We start from the raw sequence: 19,392 nt of genomic DNA on the forward strand, positions 1-19,392 counted from the left end.
CTAGGGAGATAATAGTAAGTATAGTTTAGTATCATTTTGTATCAACATCTAAATCTTGACAACATGACACAACCTGGAAAACATAAATCAACACAATACAATCATTTCCAAAAAAAACATAATTACATATAAATTCCTAATGATTAAAACCTTTTCAAAAACCAAGTTTTATTCAAACTAGATATACATTAACAAATTTAGTAACCAAGAGTTGACAATTTTTGTGAAACTTCAGAGTTAGCTTGGGAAGCTTTAGCAGCTTCAACTTTTTTGGTTAAAGCCTTCTTTTTAGCATAATATTCAGCAGCTCTAACTTTACGTTTGTCTTCTAATTTAGAAACAACATCTTGATATTTCCAACCGACAGCAGCAGATAATTGACCAACAGTGGTGTATTTTCTACCTGGTTTCAATCTTAAAACTCTTAAAGCTTGTGGAACAACAACTCTTTTTTTCTTGTCATATGGAGGTGGGACACCTTCGAAAACTTTTAATCTTTCTAAAGCAGCTTTACCACGAGCAGTTTTGTGAGCAATCATACCACGGATAGCTTTGTAAAAGATTCTTGATGGAGCTCTGAAATGGAAAGGACCATGAGTTTTGTTGTAACGAGTACCTTTTCTCAAATAATCATGGTATTTTAATTTAGTTCTGAAGAATTCACCAGAAATGTTTAAAGATTCACATCTGACAACAACAACTTTTTGACCATTCAATAATTGTTTGGCAACAGTTGAAGCAAGACGACCTAAAAGGTGACCTTTACCATCAATAACAACGACTGGTTCGAAAGTACTCATTTTGTTTGAACTTGATATACTTGGGGTTGTTGATAATAAAGGTTTAATAGATTTTGATGTTTAAATTTGAAAAGTATTTTGAATGAAAAACTTGTGCGACGTTGAGAAATTTCGGTAAGTGACACAAGTTGGTGGTGAAATAGGCGGAGGGGGTTAGGCAGAGGTTAGGAAGGGCGTAGGCAGAGGTTCCGCCTAGCGCGAGCCTAGCGCTGGGTTCTAGGCAGAGAGTCGTTTGAAAAAGATTGGGTTGACACCACATCCGTACACCAGGCTGGTAGGAGCACTTTCACAAAAGTCGGTGACAGCCCTATATCTAGTCACATGATCTACAGTCCATGCATTCATGCCCTAATCAGTTTAAGTATACAAAACATCATCAAGATAATACTCAATCAAACCTTCACACCCAACTATATAACTAGTAACATCTTGCTCATGGCTCAGTTGCCGTAGTTTCAACATGATCTCATTTACAAGGGCATTCCCTCGTGGGGTCTCATCCTGGTACACTCGATCTTTACACATTGCACCAAAATGACTGAGAACCAATACACTCTTGCACTTAATCTCTTTGAAACTATCGATATATCCTTCTAGATCAAATACACGGATGTACTGAATTCTTGATAGTATCTGCTCATCGGCATCATAGTTCAATGCTAGCGATTGGAAAGGTATAGTGCCAGTATCCTCCAGCCAAATGATGTTTGTATCAGCATCTTGTTTCACCAATTCAATCACTTTTTGGAATAGTTTCTATAACGTTAGTCGATAATCATCAAAACAATTGCAACGCAGCACCCACCTCCACCACTTTTCCCCTGGGACCCTTCACTCCAAAAACAGCCATAACTTCTTCATTGATCTCCCAATTCTACATCATCGCGATTCGCTTATACACTTTTGATCAAATTGGTGTCAAATGGTTGAGGGCACTGGCGCAAAGTGTGATTGAGAAAGGGAACAATAAACAAAATCGTATCAACATCAGACACTCTTCCCATAAATTCCATAATCCAAAACCACGATCATCAAAAGGGAAAAACCACATAGTTCATTTACAAATCATAATATCCCACTCGTAGAATACAGAACAGACTATAGAATATCGAAAATGGATGAACAACAAGAACAATCAATCACTTTATTATTCCTTAATACCCATCGTTTATCAATCCCATTAACATTAACAAATAATGTATCAATCTTGAAGAAATATTTAATAGAAAACTGGTCAGCAGATTTCATAACTCCTTTAGATTCTGATGATTCCAACATGGGGTTCAAACCAACTTCAATAGATCAAATAAGGATGATCCATTTAGGTAAGCCTTTAACTGACGATATGTTGATTAGTGATTTAAATTTAAATTTAAGTGATATTATCCATGTTAGCTTCAAACCTGCTGTGAAAAATGAGCAGCAACAACAACATAAAGGGTTATCTCTGAAAAGAGGGAAGAGTACTACAAGCAATGAGAATAAGAATACAAATGATGGCAGTGCATCTAATAGTAATGTCCAAGAGAAGAATGGTGGGGGATGTTGTGTTATTGTTTGAGATGGATAGAGGTTAATGTTGGGTTTATTTGTTTTGGTCATGGTTATGTTATTTATTTGGTTAATGTGGGTCTTTTGTTGTTATTTAATATTGATGCCTAGTTTGTTTATATTCAATGTACATTCGTTTAATTGGAAAAGCTACTCTATTATTAGAGATCTATTCGGTACTCTGCTTCATGTTTCTTCGAGCTTTATAGTATAAGGCTGATATCTTACAAATTCCAATTTCAAGATCCTTAAATGAATGTATATTTACATAAATCTTCTTTATTCAAAAAGAGAACATGATATTTAAACTTTTTTTTATCTCAATAAACTTTAATCATAACTATCATATCTTTCTTCTTTCCATACTTAAAACCAAAGAAAACAATAACAAAATATATAACTAATACAATAAAATAGAAAACCCCCAACTTAAGGAATCAACAAAATTAAAAACAAAAAAAAGATAAGAGTTCCTGACCCATAATTAATTCATTTTTTAAATCCCTTAGCTAAATCAACATTACTCAAATCTCCTAAATCTTTAACTTTTTGTCTCATAACTAATGGACTTTCACCTCCTCCTCCTTGTTGTTGTTCTTGGTTTTGTTGTTGTTCACCAGGTTGTAATCTTTGTTGACTTTGATATCCCCCTTTTGTTGGTGTTGTTTGTTCTTTTGGTTGTAATGGTGTACTAAATTGAACGAAATTCCATAAGGCTGGTGAGCTTTGAATATTACCACCATTATGTCCTCCATTACCATTATTATTCACACCTTCTCCCCCAGATTGTTGTTGTTGATTTTGTTGTTGTTGTTTTGGATTTTGAATTTGAGAATTTGGTTTTGATGCTCCACGTTCAGGTGTATATGCCTCCACTGCACTAACAAAATTCTTAACAGGACTTACTGAATTTTCATCTTCATTAAAATAACCACCTCCATTATAAAAACTCTTGACTGGTGTCTTTTCAGATTTTAAAGGTGATGATAATTGAGTATTTGGTTGTGAATCTTTTGTTTGATCACCACTTGTAGTATTTGCAGATGCTGTATTGGTTGTGGTAGTGTTAGTATTGGTGTTGGTTACTTGTGGTAATGATTCAGACACTGGTGGTCGTATGCCACTATTAAAAGTTGATTGAAGTCCACTTGAACTAGTTGGTGCTGTTGTTGTTGCAGTTGGGAAACGTGAAGATTGTGGAGCTGAAGATGATGGAATATGAGCACTAGTTGGAGCAGGTGGTGGAGGTTGATAATGTTGTTGTGGTAAAGTTGGTGTAGTTTGAGATGATGGTTGATGTAATGGTGGTAATTGTGTTGGTATATTATAATAACCTGCTTGACCATAAAGTGGTGGTGCACCAGTTGAACCACTAGGTTCTTGTTGTTGGGTTTTTTGTTGCATTTGTTTGTTATATTGTTGACTAAATTGAGGATATGATGTTGCAGCAGCAGCCATAAATGATAAGGCATCATGAGGTGGTGGTGGTCTATTAGTACCATTTGTTGCACCACCATATAAATCTGGAGGTAATTGTTGATGAATTTTACGACGAGCAGCTTGACTTGCAGGTAAATCATTATGCATAGCTAAATGTAATTGTAATTGTCTTGAAACTGAAGAACCTCTTCTAACTTTTGATAAAGAACCATTTTGAAATTTTTTCATAAATTCATCTTTATAAGAATCTGCAATTTGCCATTTCATACCTTTACCAGGTTCATTTGCTCTTCTTGGAACTTTTTCAAAAGCTTTATTTAATGATAAATTATGTCTAATTGAATTTTGCCAACCTGATTTTGAAAACCTATAATAAGCATAATGAGATGAAATCCAATCATAAATTTCAGATAATGATAAAACACCTTCAGTATTTGACAATATTGCTTGAGTAATCATTGTTGCATAAGAATATGGAGGTTTGATATCTCTTGATTCATCTTTTGATAAATCATTATCTTGTTTTGAACCCATTCCACCATTATTATTTAAATTGTCAGATTCTGAATCAATATTATTATACATTTGGAAACCTTTTAGATTACTATTTGAATTTGATGACATTGAAGTGGTAAAAGTTGCAGTGGTACCATTATTTGTTGAATTTGAATTGTTTGAATTAAACCCAATACTACTTAATCTTTTATTTTTAGGTTTTGGTAGTTTTGAATTAACAGAATCTAATATTGTTCTTGAAATTTTTGGTTGAGCATCTGGTAAAATAAACATCATTTGAGTACCACCAATATCTACTACAGCACCTGAATATAATGGAGAAGGAGTTGAATCAGGACCACATGGAATTCTTGAACCATCAATTTTGGCACCATTACGACCACTAACGAATAATTCCCACATTCTTGAGTTTAAATTATAATTTATTGAAGCATGTTGACGACTAACAACTTTTGCAGGACCTAAATCTATATCTATTGTTGATTCTTTTGGAATTGGAGGTTGATTTGGAGCAGGTTCAGTGTTTCTTCCTATTGAAATAGATAATGATTTGACATAAAAAGTCCAATTATTACCTGCAATCTTCGCATAAGCTTGAACTTCAGTGGCTTGATTCTTATCATTAGCATATTTTTCTGCAACAACAGTTTTATTTTCAGGTATAGCTAAAACGGATATCACAGCATTAATAAGTTCATTTTGATCATCATATAAAGAAACCTAGTAATAATAAGTTAGTAAACACAATTCATTCAATTGTGTAGACGTTTTGTCGTTTGTTTCCATAGTGAAAAAAAGTAGGCAAAAAAAAAGGAAGGTTGAAAAAACAATGGCAAAAGCAAACAAAAACATCATACTAAAAACACATACATTGTCAACAATCTCATCAACCGATCTCTTTCTGCTAATGTCTGACATTGTCTTTGGGGGTTATGATGTTGGACGGGATGAAGATGATGGAATCCAAGGTTTAAATTGTGTTTTTTGTTGATGGTTTCCCTTCCGAAGAGAATAAATTGTAAAATTTGATGAAAAAAAAAACCACAACAACCAGTGAAAATTATGGAAACTTGAAAGAGCTCTTCAGTTTGTAAATGTCAGAGATGGTGGCTTGATGGCTGGTGTATTGGGCTGGGGACTATTGGCTTTTGGGTGTCTTGCTCCAGTTCCTTTGGCAGCCTTTTGTCGTTTGTTGTGGGCTTTCCAGTGTTGATGATGGTTTATTTACTCAGTGAAATGTAAACAAAAACAAGGAGCCCAAACAAACAAAAAAAAAGGTCGATGATGTTTTGATTTGAAATGGCCGAATCCGGAAATAGTCCCCTTTGGGAGTTAATTGTTACGAGGGTGTATTATGTCATGTGACTAGTCAGGTGACTACGGTCGGAATACAATTTTCATAGGTTGATGGCTGCCTAAAAACACCAACACTAGGTGCCATCTCGTGTGAGCATTACAATAGAGCATCAAGAGCAGAGCCATCAACAGACCACCAAAGGGTTCGATAGAAGCATAATCAGAATAACCAATTAATCACTACCAATTGATATCGAGGTACCAGATGGCTAAATTAATTAGTGCCTTTATAACTCAAATTAGCGCGGCTAGTTAACAGCGTGCAAAACATCGTCGTTAATATTAAACTCAATTCTAACGTTTTTTGCGTAAAAGACTCGCCAGAAACCCAGTCAAACTCAATTAATTGAATCAGATTAAATATCAAATGACTGTTCTTTTCCTTTGCACTAATTCCTATGATGATTCTATTGTGTCAGGTATTGTTTCCTTTGTACGATTAATTTCGCAAAGAAAATGGCGCCTTTAACAGCTGCAAAGGGAAAAACGTCAATGGCAGACACATTCCTAATCCGGTAACTCTGCGATGTCGGTGTCATGAACATACCTCTAGAGAAGAGATTTAAAACAGATTCAATTGGAACAGAAAGTTTAGATCCCACCTACAATCCTGTTGACCGTTGACATACCTACACTGAAATGTATGTGGCTATCTAGGACCAAGCTCATCGTCTCTTTAGTACCTCATATCAATGTACTGTTCTGGAACAATTCGTTGAGATTGATCCAGAAAAACCCTTGCATTATGGACAATAGAATCGATAATGAACCAGACAAGATATGAATAAAGACACATGCAACAAATCAAGCAACTGTCAAATTGATCAATAACGTACCATCTTTGATTAAATGGGTGTCTTTTTTCTTCTTCATCATTTTCCCTCTGTTCAACGAGCACCTAAATCCATCTTCATAAAATTATAGATTTTACGCCAATTCAGCCCAAACAGGTAAATCATCTGCAGGCATTTGAAAATTCTTTTCTTCTTTTTCGTAGCGCCAAAAGTGACAAACCCAAATGCGCAAAATAGAGTTTTGGTGAAGGTGATGATAGATTCGATTTCAATAATTATTGCAACAGATGGCCTTCTTTGAATCCTTACGAGCTTTCTTCAAAAACAGCAAGCTAGCTAGACCCTTCCAGTGAATTAATGATCACAATATAACCAGAAAACAAAAACTCAAGAGTTCAATCCCCATCTCTAACCCCAAAGTCATATAACTCACTTGTTGCTGCTTAATCATGCCTCAGAATAAAGGTTCTCCCGCTGTGTTCATTCCTGATATAAATAACAATAATGACGGCGCTGGTAATTCATCGTCGTCTGCCGCTCAGGTACAGAAAAGGAAAAGAGTCACTAGAGCTTGTGATGAATGTCGGAAAAAGAAGGTCAAATGTGATGGTCAACAGCCCTGTATTCATTGTACTGTGTATTCATATGATTGTACTTATGATCAACCTTCAAATAGAAGGAAAAACGGTGCTGATATACATTTAGTTGAAACAAAATTAAAAGGTGCTGAGCAAGTTTTACACCTGTTATTACCAGATATTGATGTATTTGATGCTGGTTTCAATTATGAAGTTTTTGAGGAAATTTTTTCAAAATTTAGACAAAGTGATGGTTCCATCAAACTAGACAGCTTAGCAAAAGAGTACAAATCAAGAGATATCCCACCTCCTGCTCCTTCTGCATTATCTAATTCAGCCTCTATCAACCAATCAGCTGAAACTCCACCTTCAAATATCTCAACTCCAACAGCTACAACTTCATATTCCATCAATAACAATAATAATAATAACATCAACAATAAGTCCAAAAAGAGAAAACTAACGTTCCCTCATGCAAATATAGATGGTTCAATAGAATCAAGAGATGGTCGTGAAATTAAAATTATCTTACCTCCAAAAAACATTGCATTAGAATTAGTTACAAAGACTTGGGCTTCACCTTGTGTCCTATTCAGATTTTATCATAGACCTGCATTTATTGCTGATCTTGATGAATTGTATGAAACAGATCCTGAAAATTATACAAATAAACAAAATAGATTCTTACCACTGGCTTATTCAGTTATGGCTGTTGGTGCTTTGTTTAGTAAAAAAAGTGGAGGTAATGGTATTGAAGATAATTTTTTAGAAGATGAAGGTTATAGATATTTCATTGCTGCAAGAAAATTAATTGATATAACAGATGCTAGAGATCTATATGCTATTCAAACAATTGTTATGTTGATTCTATTCCTTCAATGTTCTGCAAGATTATCAACATGTTATTCTTATATTGGTGTTGCATTAAGATCTGCCTTAAAAGAAGGTTTACATAGAAAATTGGCACATCCTTTCAATCCAATTGAATTAGAGATTAGAAAAAGAATCTTCTGGACTATTTATAAGATGGATATTTATGTCAATACAATGTTGGGATTACCAAGGTCAATTGCAACTGAAGATATTGATCAAGATTTACCAATGGAATTAGATGATGAAAATATTACACAAGATGGTTATTTACCTCAAGAACCAGGGAAATTAAGTTCTTCTGCAATTGCAAATAGTCATACCAAACTAATATTAGTGTTGAATAAGATTGTCAAGAATCTTTATCCAATTAATTCAAACCTTAGATTGATTTCTCATGAAAAAGTTTCAGAAATGGAACTAGAGTTAAGAGGTTGGTTATCTAGTTTACCAAAAGAATTGATCCCGGGTTTTGACCCACCATTTCAATATTATAAGGCCAACAGATTATTACATCTATCGTTTTTACATGTTCAAATTGTTTTATATCGTCCATTTATTCATTACATTTCTCCAAAATATACTAGTTTACCAAATGTTGATACATTATCTATACAAAGGGCCAAAAATTGTATAAGTGTGGCAAGAACAGTTGTTAATTTAGCCCAAGATATGATTAAAAAAAATATGTTGTCAGGTTCTTATTGGTTTTCAATTTATACAATTTTTTTTTCAGTTGCATGTTTAGTTTATTATGTTCATGAAGTTCCATTTGATGAATTCCATCCAGATTATATCGGTATTAGAAGTGATGCAGAAGCTGGTAAAGAAATCCTAACAATATTAAAAGATAGTTCAATGGCTGCCTCAAGAACTTATAATATTTTGAATTCATTGTTTGAACAATTAAATAGAAAAACTGCATTCATTCATGCTCAAAGACAACAACAACGTCAAAGAGAAGAACAGCAAAAAGCACAGCAAAGACAACAACAGCAACAACAACAAAATAACATTCAAATGAATAATTATTCAGTTCCTGTTGCACAAAACTTAACTGCTTCAAACAGTATTGGTCAAAATAATCAAGTATACAATTATTCAAATCAAAATGTTCCAGCTGTTACACCTTATGATATCAAATTAGAAGAAAGTCTGAATGATTTTGATTATTTGGCAAATTTTGATAATTTCATCAATCCAAATTCTCAGACAAACCAACAAACTACATCATCATCATCTCAAGTTGATTCGAAACCAATAGTAACCACTACAAGTAATACAAATAATGGTATTTCTACAAATGGAATTTCAACATCAACTCCAACAACAGATCAAGAAGTTAATACACAAGGTGAAGGTGATAGTTATATGCCAGGTATGATTGATCAATTAGATATGCAAATTTTTGGAAGATTTTTACCTCCATATATGTTGAAAAGACCAGATGGTACAAATGGACCTGGTGCAAAAGGTGGTGATTTACCTTCAGGTTTAAATACAACTAATAATCCAACAAAATTGGAAGATTTACCAAATTTAAATGAAACTTCAACTCGTGATGGAGATGGTGTTAGTGTTGGTGATTTCAGTTTTTTAAATGACTTGGGTCAAAATGAATTCAAGTTTGTATGATAGGTGAGATGTGTTGAATTAAAGTTCTTGTTGTTAAAATTGGAGTTTAGCTCTTTTTGTTTATTGATCAGTTTAAGTGTAAGTTATAGATAAAATTTGTTGTTGCGTTTTCAATTGAGTTACTTTAATGAATTTTAATTTTGTTTTAAAGTTGAGTGTAGCTAGCGCAATTTTTACCACTTTGTACTTTCTTGTCATCTTTGTTTGACGGATTTTACTGTAAGCTAATTTATTAACCTTATTCATAAGTCATTGAGGTGTATTAATTTCATAATTGGAAACCAAAAAAGCAAGTAACATTAACCAGTACAATTGATCCGCTCATGACACAACCTGTAAACATATTTTAGCACAAACCACCTAGCAACATAATTCTCTTATCTTCTTCCCCAAATTTCACTTACAAATTATACTGAAATTCTGCTATACCATGTACGTCTTTATGGTTGTGATGTGGAAAGAGCACACAATAGTTAAAGCCGCTTTCAAAATCATGGGTACCCGTTGATCTATAACTTTAATTTTGATGTGTATTACTGACACCTTATATCTAGAACAAACAATTGCAAACAAACAAGCACTTAATGATTAAAGGTTGCTATTTTCTCAAAGATGACCTCAAAAGTTGTTTTAACCAATCATCTATTGTGGTTTGGTTCATTTAACCTGTTAGCTTTTACTAATACAAATCCATTTTAGTGCATGCCTATATAAGCCCAACTCTTTCCATCATGAGACATAAAATAAAGCTTGGAAATTTTTAATGCTTTCCATGTTATAAAGACAAATAATACTAAAATGTCAAATTATCACAATACTGAACATGATCAAGCTACTGTGAGTAGCCCAACTGATAAATATCAGACTGAAAAATACCCTCAACAACAATCAGGTACCACTGGAACAGGTTATAATGGTGAAAGAAAATCAACTGGTGGTGGTATTTTTGCCAAAATTGGCCGTAATCCATTGTTGACTTGGGGATTGAGAGCTTTGCAAGCTATTAGTTCTATCATTGCTCTTGCTTTGGCTAGTCGTTCATTGAATAAATTTTTCAATAGTGAAAGACGTATGAGATTTACTTCATTTGTTGGTGCTTTGTCGCTGTTGTATTTGATCATTTTAGGTTTACTATCCTTTTTCAAGCCATCCTTGGTTATGGCTGGTCCAGTTATGGTTATGGAGGCCTTATTAACTATTTTGTGGTTGTGTGCTTTTATTGCAATCGCTTCTCGTTATAGTGGGTTTTCATGTAGAAGACAATCAAGCTCATATGGTTCATCTTCAGGATACGGTTCTGGTTCTGGTTATGGAAGTTCTGGCTCTGGGTATGGAAGCTCTGGCTCTGGCTCTGGCTACAATTACATTACTTATCCAAGATATGGTGGCTCATCCCATGTTACTGGATGTCGTTCATCTAAAGCTGCCATTGCATTTGCTGCTTTTAGCTTCTTGTTATTTGCCCTTGGTACAGCACTTTTGTTCTTTAATGTTTTCAAGAGATTAATGGCTCATAAAAGACCAGCTGGTGAATATTTCAATCCAAACTCTGGAATTAGATTGAATAAACCAGCTTATGCTTTTAGTAGACACTATGATCCAGATACCGCATATGCTGGTGGAAATACAACAGGAACTCATAAATACAGTGGTTCAGGTGATGTTGAATCTGGTGGTTATGGTGATACACACACTTATACCAATGAGAATAATGCAACAAATCAAGGTACTGGTGCTGGTGGTTATAACTCTGGAAATTATAATACTTCAACAGGTAATGAAGGTTATAACTACGGAAATACTGGAAACACCGGAAATACTGGAGACGGCTATTACAATCAGCAACAAAACATTGGTTCTGGTGGTAAAGCTGGATCAAACGTTCAATATCCAGAAACTTCACATCAAAGAACATATTAATCTGGTTTTTATTGAATTTTATTGATGTTTGAATAATATAATATATTTATTAATTTTAATAATTTACAATTTTATCAATGTACATTTTTTTAATTCAACTTGAATTTTTTGATGTTCAAACGTAGTGAATTCTTGAAATTTGTTGAATCCTCTTAAAACTGTCAACATGTGCACTATAACAGCTTTCATATTGAATCAACTATTCAAACTTCTCCCTCAAATACATGTAACTTGAAGAGGATATCTTTCCAATTTTACTAGTTAAAAATTCGAAAATTCGCGAATTTGTATGTGTGTTTTCAAGATGTTCCGAACAAGATTGAATCGTTGTGAATTACATTTTGAGAATCAAGCGTATCCAGGAGCTTATATTGGCCAAATATAATTCTAGATTATAAATTACAACATTCAGAGTAGAAAACCAATATCAATTTTTGTGTACGACCCGTATGTTCAGAACTCATTGATATTCTCTCAATAGAACTGATGGGAATTCTGTTTCAACCTTTCTACTGTATTTAAGCTCTTTACATCCAATGACTCATAAAATATTTAATCTTATACAATACAAACTTGAAACACAATCATTAAAAATAACTTATATAAAAAAAAGAACAAGATAACAAAGAAAAACACATGACACTTGATAATAGTAATAAAAAAAGAGTAAAAAAACACATTAATGAATTTGATAACCGACAAAGATAAAAAAAAGAATAACCCACAAAACATGACGAATGATGAATGGAAAACAACATTAAAGCGACAAAGTCATATGAACAAAAGAAAAAGGAAAGTCATTATGATGATCAATTATAATTCACATTTTTGAATGAAATATTACCAGCTTTTGCGCCAGGATTCATAGGAGGAGCAAAATTTGCACCATTTTGTTGATTAAAGGCCAACTGTTGATTGAATGATTGATCTTGAGGATATTGATATTGTTGGTATTGTGGGTTGTACTGCTGTTGCTGTTCTTGTTTAGCCTGTTGTTGTTGAGGACGCTGTTGCTGTTGCTGCTGCTGTTGTGGTTGTGGTTGATTATTAACTGGAGCAGCTTGGTTTGCAATTTGTGGTGTCTTCAACACTGGTGATGTTCTTTTCCCACGACCTTTTATACCTCTATTTGAATTTTTGTATAATCCAGCAAAATAATTCAATAAATCTCTTTCATCTGGATTCATTGTAGTTTGTGCATCTTCTGGATCAATCTCAGCTAATCTCCTAGTTAAATTGTTCAATGTCTCTAAATGAAATCTATTTTGATGAGCTTTTAAATTCCCCAATTGTGTGAATGCTTTATTACAACCATCTAATTTACATTCATATGGTTTCAAATTTTCATGGGTCAGTTTATGAGCAGCTAAATTCCCCTTTCTTGAAAAACTTCTACCACAAGTTTCACAAATGTATGGTTTCTCACCAGTATGCAATCTCAAATGAGTTCTTAAATTACCACCTTGAGTGAATCTTTTCCCACAATAATTACATTCAAATGGTTTATAACCAATATGAGAACGAACATGAACTTCCAAATGAGTTGATTGAGTAAAAGTCTTGTGACAATACTGACATTCATGATGTTTAGTACCTTTTGTCTTTGGTTTATCAATCCCACCAACTAATTCCGTTTCTTGAGGCAATACACCATCACCATTATCCAAAATAGAACCATCATCAGCTTGTGCTATTGGATTATGAACACCTTTTTTACGGGCTTGAATAACAAGCATCAATTGATCAACTTTCGTAGCACCCAATAAGGGACGTCCATCATCTGTTGTTACAGTGTCTTGAGCAGATTTTAGCCTTTGACCTTCAGAAGTATTGGAATATTGTGAAGATGTTGGTGAAATATGTGAATGTTGAGTTGAAGGTGAAATGTTATACTGAGGGCTTAATGATGTTGTTGCAGCAGTAGCATTTGTAGGTGCATTAGCTTTTGCTTGTGGGTTCTTTGGTTGAATTGCGTTTCTTCTTTTGTTGCCATTAGAATCCTGACTTGCAGTACGTTTTTTTCCCTTTTGCTTTGGTTTCTGTAGAGGTGACTTTTTTGGTGCTGCTGTTGTTGTAGGTTGCTTTAATTCAGCTTGAGGACGTGGCTGAATAGCTTGAGGTGGTTGATTATACTGAAATTGTTGTGGGGTTTGTTGGTATTGTTGATACTGTTGATATTGTTGAGGCTGTTGCTGTTGCTGATGTTGTTGATGTTGTTGGTAATCATTATATGGTAGTTGTGGTTGACGAAACTGTTGCTGTTGTTGTTGATACTGATTGTATTGTTGCTGTTGTTCAGGTCTATTCATAGATGATTGTGGACGTTCAGGTATAGTATTCAAAGGTTCTTGCTTAAATTGGTTTGTATCAGGTTCAGATCTTGTTTCTCTTTTTGATTTTTGTTGTTGCTGTTGTTGGTCATTATTGTCATTACTTGTTGAATTTTCTCTCAAACCCAACTCATCATCATTGATTGGTCTTATTGAGTCTCTTTTAGCAAAGAAATCAAAATCACTTCCATCACCAAATGTATTGTTGTTTAGAAAACTTGGAATTCTTGAATTTCTAATTGAATCTCTTTTTGAGAAAAAATCAAAATCAGAAACACCTTCACTAAAAGAAGCTCCAGGTATGTACCCTGCAGAGTTTCTATTATTGCCACTATTGTTATTATTATTGTTATTGCCTCCAGACTTGGTTGAAAAATTTGGAGCTTTTAGCTTAACAGATGGGTTGAAAGGTTCCAACTGTTCAGAAGGTCTTCTAAAAGAGCCATAATAATCATTAGAAGGAATGAAGTTCTGACCACCTTGTTGTGATTGACTTTGGCCATTACCAGCCCCATTTGCTTGTTGTTGCTGTTGACCTTGTTGTCCTGGAGGCATAAACATATTATTCAAAATAGAATAACCACGGCCATTTGAATCATAATTGAGACCTTGATCAGCAGGAGTTGGTAAGTTTAAAAAATTACTTATGCTTGAATTTGAATCAGTTGAAAATCTTGAACCATTACCAAAGTTTGTATAAAATGACAAAGAATCAGCTCTTCCGCTTCTTGGGGCAGTTTCATCTTTCCCACTATTTGATCTGTTATTGCTGTTACCTTGGTTCATTGCTGAGTTATATTGATTAGCAGCAGTGGTTGGGTTTGTAGTGGTATTATCGTTATTGTCTGGATAATAACTAGCATCAAAGTTTCTGGGACTTGCTTCGGAATTACCAGCTGTGTTAAACTTGCTTGAAGCACCAGAAGATTGTTGGATATTGTTTTGTTTAGCAGCAGTATTGTTTATCTCGTCAGCTCTTGAGTTATATCTGTGATCATTCGACGTATCACCTGTATTGTTGCTGTTGAAAGTCAAGGCATCCATCTCTCTCTAATGTTGTGAAAATGTGTTTTTTTTCCCTTTCGTTCAAGATAGCAAAATTAAGGGTTGTTGACCAGAAGCTACCGTTGAAAGGGTTCGAGCCTAAAGGGGTAATCTCTAAGCGCCTAGTTGTGTTTGATTGTGTAGGAATGTGTCACTTTAGCTTTGAGGTGATCTGAGTGATCTGAGTTGTGTTTGTTGATGTTTCTTCCTTTCCTTTTGGTTGGGATTTAAGCTTCCGTTGTTTTCGCTATTATAAGATCTTTCGCACTGGTATTTGTGATTTGTGATACTAATTGCTTGCCAAAAACAAAGCTCTTTAGTCCATGCGATTGTTTGTGAGTGGGAGTGGTTAATAGCAGATAGTTGATAGCAGCAATGGCCTTTCTCCTTGGATGCTCTTCTTCAAGTTCAAGTTCGATGGTGGTGATTGATGATGTGCCATTTCTCAAATTCAAGTTTGAAGCTGGTGGTTTTGGCAACGGGGCAACAGTGCTCCAGCAATTTTGATCGGTGAGAATTACGTAACAGAGCAGTCACGTGAATTGTCAGATGAAACAGGAGGGTAATGGATTAGCCAGTCACGTGTAATGTCAGCTGACAAAAATCTGATAATGATGACATAATCTTGAAGGTCAAAAAAAATTTCAATTTAAAAGCGATGAGGTTTAACTATAGTGAATACAACTTTTTGATCTATACATTGTCTTTTATCACACACACCAAAACCACAATCATGTCCACAGAAGAACCAGTACAAGATGTTGATGTCTCTATGCAAGACGAAGAAGTTGAAGATTTAGATACTGAAAAAATCAAGATAGTATGTTCGGTTTGGATTTCTTTGTTACGAAGTGTTTATTGATTATTAACCATTCATAATTAGCTGCCAGGTGCTACTGAAGATGGTACTGCTGCCTCTTTCCAAATAATAGATGAAGATCATACTCTCGGGAATGCCTTGAGATATATAATAATGAAAAAGTAAGTAAATCCTGGTTTGTTCGTGCTTATCATACAAAAGTTCTAACATTTGTGCTTTTTAGTCCTGAAGTTGAATTCTGTGGTTATTCAATTCCTCATCCTTCAGAAACAAAATTAAATATCCGTATTCAAACTTATGGTAAAATCACCGCAGTGGAGGCTTTGCATCAAGGTTTAGATAATTTAAGTGAATTATGTACCCATATTGAAGATAAATTCACAGAAAAGATCAATAAAGCTGATTATCCAACTGAAGAACCATAATTGAATGGAAGGAGATTCAATTATTGCATATAGGAAGTTAAAAATATACACTAGGTTTTAGATAATTTATTAAATCTGTAACAGGGATCTTTGAATGAAGGTGTACTATACTGCATGAACCATTGAAAAAGACTTTCAAAGTACTATCCTAAAAGACATGAAATGAAAGTTTAGACGTTTTAACTATTCTTCTTTGAATTGTCGTCTTGTAATATTTAATCTTCGATTATCTCTGGTAATACACGCTTTGAAGTTTCTTTTATCTTATTATCGATGTTCAAATCTAGCTATCGCACATCTCAAATAAGCAGAACAGAAAACTCAGGAAGCCAACGTCATCGACAAAAACATTTTTCTTAATAAACCACAATCTAAACATACAATAAAAAGGAATAAAAGCAGTATTCCATCCTTTATAACCTCATAATTTAGCCTATTTCAAATTCAGAGGTTATTCGTTTGTGTCCCGAATCGAAATCAGAAACGTTTTTTTTTTTTTTGTTTTTCCTGCACAAAAAAATTTTTTTTATCAGCTATAAAAAAAATCTCATTTCCACTTTTCCTATTCATTCCCCTAAACAATTTCAATAAGGAGAAATCTTCCAATTGAAATCAATTAAAGAAGAATTATAATAATGTCCTACGGAGGTGGATTTGATCGTTCAGGTGGTTACAACGCCGGTAACTTTGGTAACAGAGGCGGTGACAGAGGTTCTGATAGAAACTTTGGTTACAGAGATGGCGGCTACGGTGGTGGTCGTGGTGGTGGTTTTGGAGGTGGCCGTGGAGGTCGTGGTGGATCTCGCGGTGGTTTTGGTGGTGATAGAGGTGATCGTGGCTTTGGCGGTGATCGTGGCTTTGGTGGTGACCGTGGATTTGGCGGTGGTGATAGAATGAGTAACTTGGGTGATAACTTGGTTAAACAAAACTGGGATTTAGATTCATTACCAAGATTTGAAAAAAATTTCTATATTGAACATGAAACCGTTAGAAACCGTTCTGATGAAGAAGTTGCTGCTTTCAGAAAAGAACATGATATGACTTGTAATGGTTCAAACATTCCAAAACCAATTGAAAGTTTTGATGAAGCCGGTTTCCCACCATATGTTTTGGATGAAGTTAAAGCTCAAGGTTTCGCTAAACCAACTGGTATCCAATGTCAAGGTTGGCCAATGGCTTTAAGTGGTCGTGATATGATTGGTATTGCCGCTACTGGTTCTGGTAAAACTTTATCATACTGTTTACCAGGTATTTTGCATATTAATGCTCAACCACCTTTATCTCCAGGTGATGGTCCAATTGTTTTAGTTTTGGCTCCAACCAGAGAATTGGCTGTTCAAATTCAAGCTGAATGTTCTAAATTTGGTCATTCTTCAAGAATTAGAAACACTTGTGTTTACGGTGGTGTTCCAAGAGGTCAACAAATTAGAGATTTAGCTAGAGGTAGTGAAATCTGTATTGCTACTCCAGGTAGATTAATTGATATGTTGGAATCAGGTAAAACTAACTTGAGAAGAGTTACTTACTTGGTTTTAGATGAAGCTGATAGAATGTTGGATATGGGTTTTGAACCTCAAATCAGAAAAATTATTGATCAAATTAGACCAGATCGTCAAACTCTTATGTGGTCTGCTACTTGGCCAAAAGAAGTCCAAGCTTTGGCTCGTGACTATTTACATGATTATATTCAAGTTACTGTTGGTTCATTAGAATTAGCTGCTTCCCATACTATTACCCAAGTTGTTGAAGTTGTTTCAGAATATGAAAAGAGAGATCGTTTACTAAAACATTTAGAACAAGCTATGTCTGATCAATCTTCAAAAGTCTTAGTTTTCGCTTCAACTAAGAGAACTTGTGATGAAATCACTAAATACTTGAGAGATGACGGTTGGCCAGCACTTGCCATTCACGGTGATAAACAACAACAAGAACGTGATTGGGTTTTAGGTGAATTCAGATCAGGTAGATCACCAATTATGGTTGCTACTGATGTTGCTGCTCGTGGTATTGGTATGTATTTTTTTTTCACTCAATTTTTTTCTTTTTGTTTTGTTTTAGGGACTTCCTAAGCATATGATACTATTAACTAATATTTTAGATCTTTGATTTGCACTCAAAAGAAATCATGGTTTTTGACCCTTGAAGAGTTTTGATAATGATACCCTTATTTTTGATACCACAATATTAAGATTTTTGTTGACAATTCAATTCTATTTGAAGTGATGACTTGACATTTGGCAGTCGAATGAGTGTGATTACTCTATAATGCTAAAATGAAAGGTGATTATTTCATTCCAAAACCATTCACTTTAATAGTGACTTCATCGTTATTCTTTTGAATAATGACAAAAAAAAGAGCCAAACTGATTGATTCCTTTTTAAAGGACAGAAGTTTAATAAGACTTATTAGATGAATTCAGCCTCTGAGCATATAAAAAAGAAGATTTTTCAAAGAACTGATATTGATGATGATTATGTGAAAGTTATATAAATACTAAGGCCCTGAAAAATTTGGGAATGAGCCTTGTGTTATAGCTTGAAGTTTTAGTCAATATCCGTTCAATAAGAAAGATGAACGTTTTGTTCACTCTTTTCTTGGAAATTATCTGTGCTCTCAAATATTCATCTACATAGGTTTTAATAAACGTACACTTCTGTTTGGAATTATGATCAGTAGTCTCTTTTTATCATGATTTCGTTTCTTTTTTGTTTGAATATTTGAGTGCATTAGTGTTCTTTATAAGAATCAATTTTAAATCAAAGGTCTTTTCTATGATGTGAATAAACATTAAAAGAAAGAATTTCACACGGAATAATCAGAATTACTAACAATTGTTTTCTAGATGTTAAAGGTATCAACTATGTTATCAACTTTGATATGCCAGGTAACATTGAAGATTATGTTCATCGTATTGGTAGAACAGGTAGAGCTGGTTCTAAAGGTACTTCAGTTTCATTCTTCACTGATGGTAACTCAAAATTAGGTACCTCTTTGATCAAAATTTTAAGAGAAGCTAACCAAACTATTCCAGATGGTTTAGCTGTTTATGACAGAGGTTCAGGTCCACACAGTCGTTACGGTGGTGGTGGCTTCGGTGGTAGAGGTGGCCGTGGTGGTCGTGGTAGAGGTAGAGGTGGTTTCGGAGGTCGTGGTGGTGGCCGTGGTGGTTTCAACCGTTACTAAGTTGTGAAACTACTTCAAAACCTCTATTAATTTTCGGGTTGTTTCAGTTTGTTTTTAAGTTCAGAGGATTGCTTTTACATCGTTTTCTTTTCCATTCAAGTACACTAAGTTTTTATCTATAGAATATAA

At 34.3% G+C, this 19,392-nt stretch overlaps 9 protein-coding genes across 9 annotated transcripts; 5 read left to right on the forward strand and 4 right to left on the reverse strand.

The window, feature by feature from the left end:
* Positions 1 to 197: 197 nt before the first annotated feature.
* WICANDRAFT_26195 (60S ribosomal protein uL13) lies at positions 198 to 800 on the reverse strand (the record flags this gene model as incomplete). Its single annotated transcript, XM_019181236.1, has 1 exon — positions 198 to 800. The coding sequence occupies one exon, from the start codon at positions 798 to 800 to the stop codon at positions 198 to 200; it is 603 nt and encodes a 200-aa protein (XP_019042020.1).
* A 216-nt stretch (positions 801 to 1,016) lies between these two features.
* WICANDRAFT_76975 (uncharacterized protein) lies at positions 1,017 to 1,650 on the reverse strand (the record flags this gene model as incomplete). Its single annotated transcript, XM_019184481.1, has 3 exons — positions 1,017 to 1,148; positions 1,275 to 1,556; positions 1,606 to 1,650. 3 exons carry the CDS (start codon positions 1,648 to 1,650, stop codon positions 1,017 to 1,019), a joined length of 459 nt encoding a protein of 152 aa, XP_019042021.1.
* Positions 1,651 to 1,914: 264 nt separating this feature from the next.
* Positions 1,915 to 2,361, forward strand: WICANDRAFT_60861 (uncharacterized protein; the record flags this gene model as incomplete). Its single annotated transcript, XM_019183070.1, has 1 exon — positions 1,915 to 2,361. One exon carries the CDS (start codon positions 1,915 to 1,917, stop codon positions 2,359 to 2,361), a length of 447 nt encoding a protein of 148 aa, XP_019042022.1.
* A 1,544-nt stretch (positions 2,362 to 3,905) lies between these two features.
* On the reverse strand, positions 3,906 to 5,012 carry WICANDRAFT_18369 (uncharacterized protein; the record flags this gene model as incomplete). The annotated part of the gene is made up of 1 exon (XM_019180782.1): positions 3,906 to 5,012. A coding segment is annotated over one exon (1,107 nt), but the record flags the coding sequence as incomplete, so codon positions are not given.
* Positions 5,013 to 6,900: 1,888 nt separating this feature from the next.
* Positions 6,901 to 9,540, forward strand: ASG1 (Asg1p; the record flags this gene model as incomplete). Its single annotated transcript, XM_019181221.1, has 2 exons — positions 6,901 to 9,196; positions 9,266 to 9,540. Coding segments are annotated over 2 exons (2,571 nt in total), but the record flags the coding sequence as incomplete, so codon positions are not given.
* Positions 9,541 to 10,338: 798 nt separating this feature from the next.
* On the forward strand, positions 10,339 to 11,460 carry WICANDRAFT_76979 (MARVEL domain-containing protein; the record flags this gene model as incomplete). Its single annotated transcript, XM_019184482.1, has 1 exon — positions 10,339 to 11,460. One exon carries the CDS (start codon positions 10,339 to 10,341, stop codon positions 11,458 to 11,460), a length of 1,122 nt encoding a protein of 373 aa, XP_019042025.1.
* Positions 11,461 to 12,269: 809 nt separating this feature from the next.
* AZF1 (Azf1p) lies at positions 12,270 to 13,769 on the reverse strand (the record flags this gene model as incomplete). Its single annotated transcript, XM_019181333.1, has 2 exons — positions 12,270 to 13,359; positions 13,594 to 13,769. 2 exons carry the CDS (start codon positions 13,767 to 13,769, stop codon positions 12,270 to 12,272), a joined length of 1,266 nt encoding a protein of 421 aa, XP_019042026.1.
* Positions 13,770 to 15,329: 1,560 nt separating this feature from the next.
* RPC19 (DNA-directed RNA polymerase core subunit RPC19) lies at positions 15,330 to 16,444 on the forward strand. The gene is given in 3 exon segments (XM_019186170.1): positions 15,330 to 15,815; positions 15,878 to 16,413; positions 16,428 to 16,444. 2 exon segments carry the CDS (start codon positions 15,808 to 15,810, stop codon positions 16,077 to 16,079), a joined length of 210 nt encoding a protein of 69 aa, XP_019042027.1. The 5' UTR covers positions 15,330 to 15,807; the 3' UTR covers positions 16,080 to 16,413; positions 16,428 to 16,444.
* Positions 16,445 to 16,714: 270 nt separating this feature from the next.
* On the forward strand, positions 16,715 to 19,263 carry DBP2 (DEAD-box ATP-dependent RNA helicase DBP2; the record flags this gene model as incomplete). Its single annotated transcript, XM_019181085.1, has 3 exons — positions 16,715 to 16,868; positions 16,908 to 18,089; positions 18,923 to 19,263. 3 exons carry the CDS (start codon positions 16,715 to 16,717, stop codon positions 19,261 to 19,263), a joined length of 1,677 nt encoding a protein of 558 aa, XP_019042028.1.
* Positions 19,264 to 19,392: the final 129 nt, after the last annotated feature.

Source organism: Wickerhamomyces anomalus (assembly GCF_001661255.1).
Source record: "Wickerhamomyces anomalus NRRL Y-366-8 unplaced genomic scaffold WICANscaffold_1, whole genome shotgun sequence".
Lineage (NCBI taxonomy): Eukaryota > Fungi > Ascomycota > Saccharomycetes > Phaffomycetales > Wickerhamomycetaceae > Hansenula > Hansenula anomala.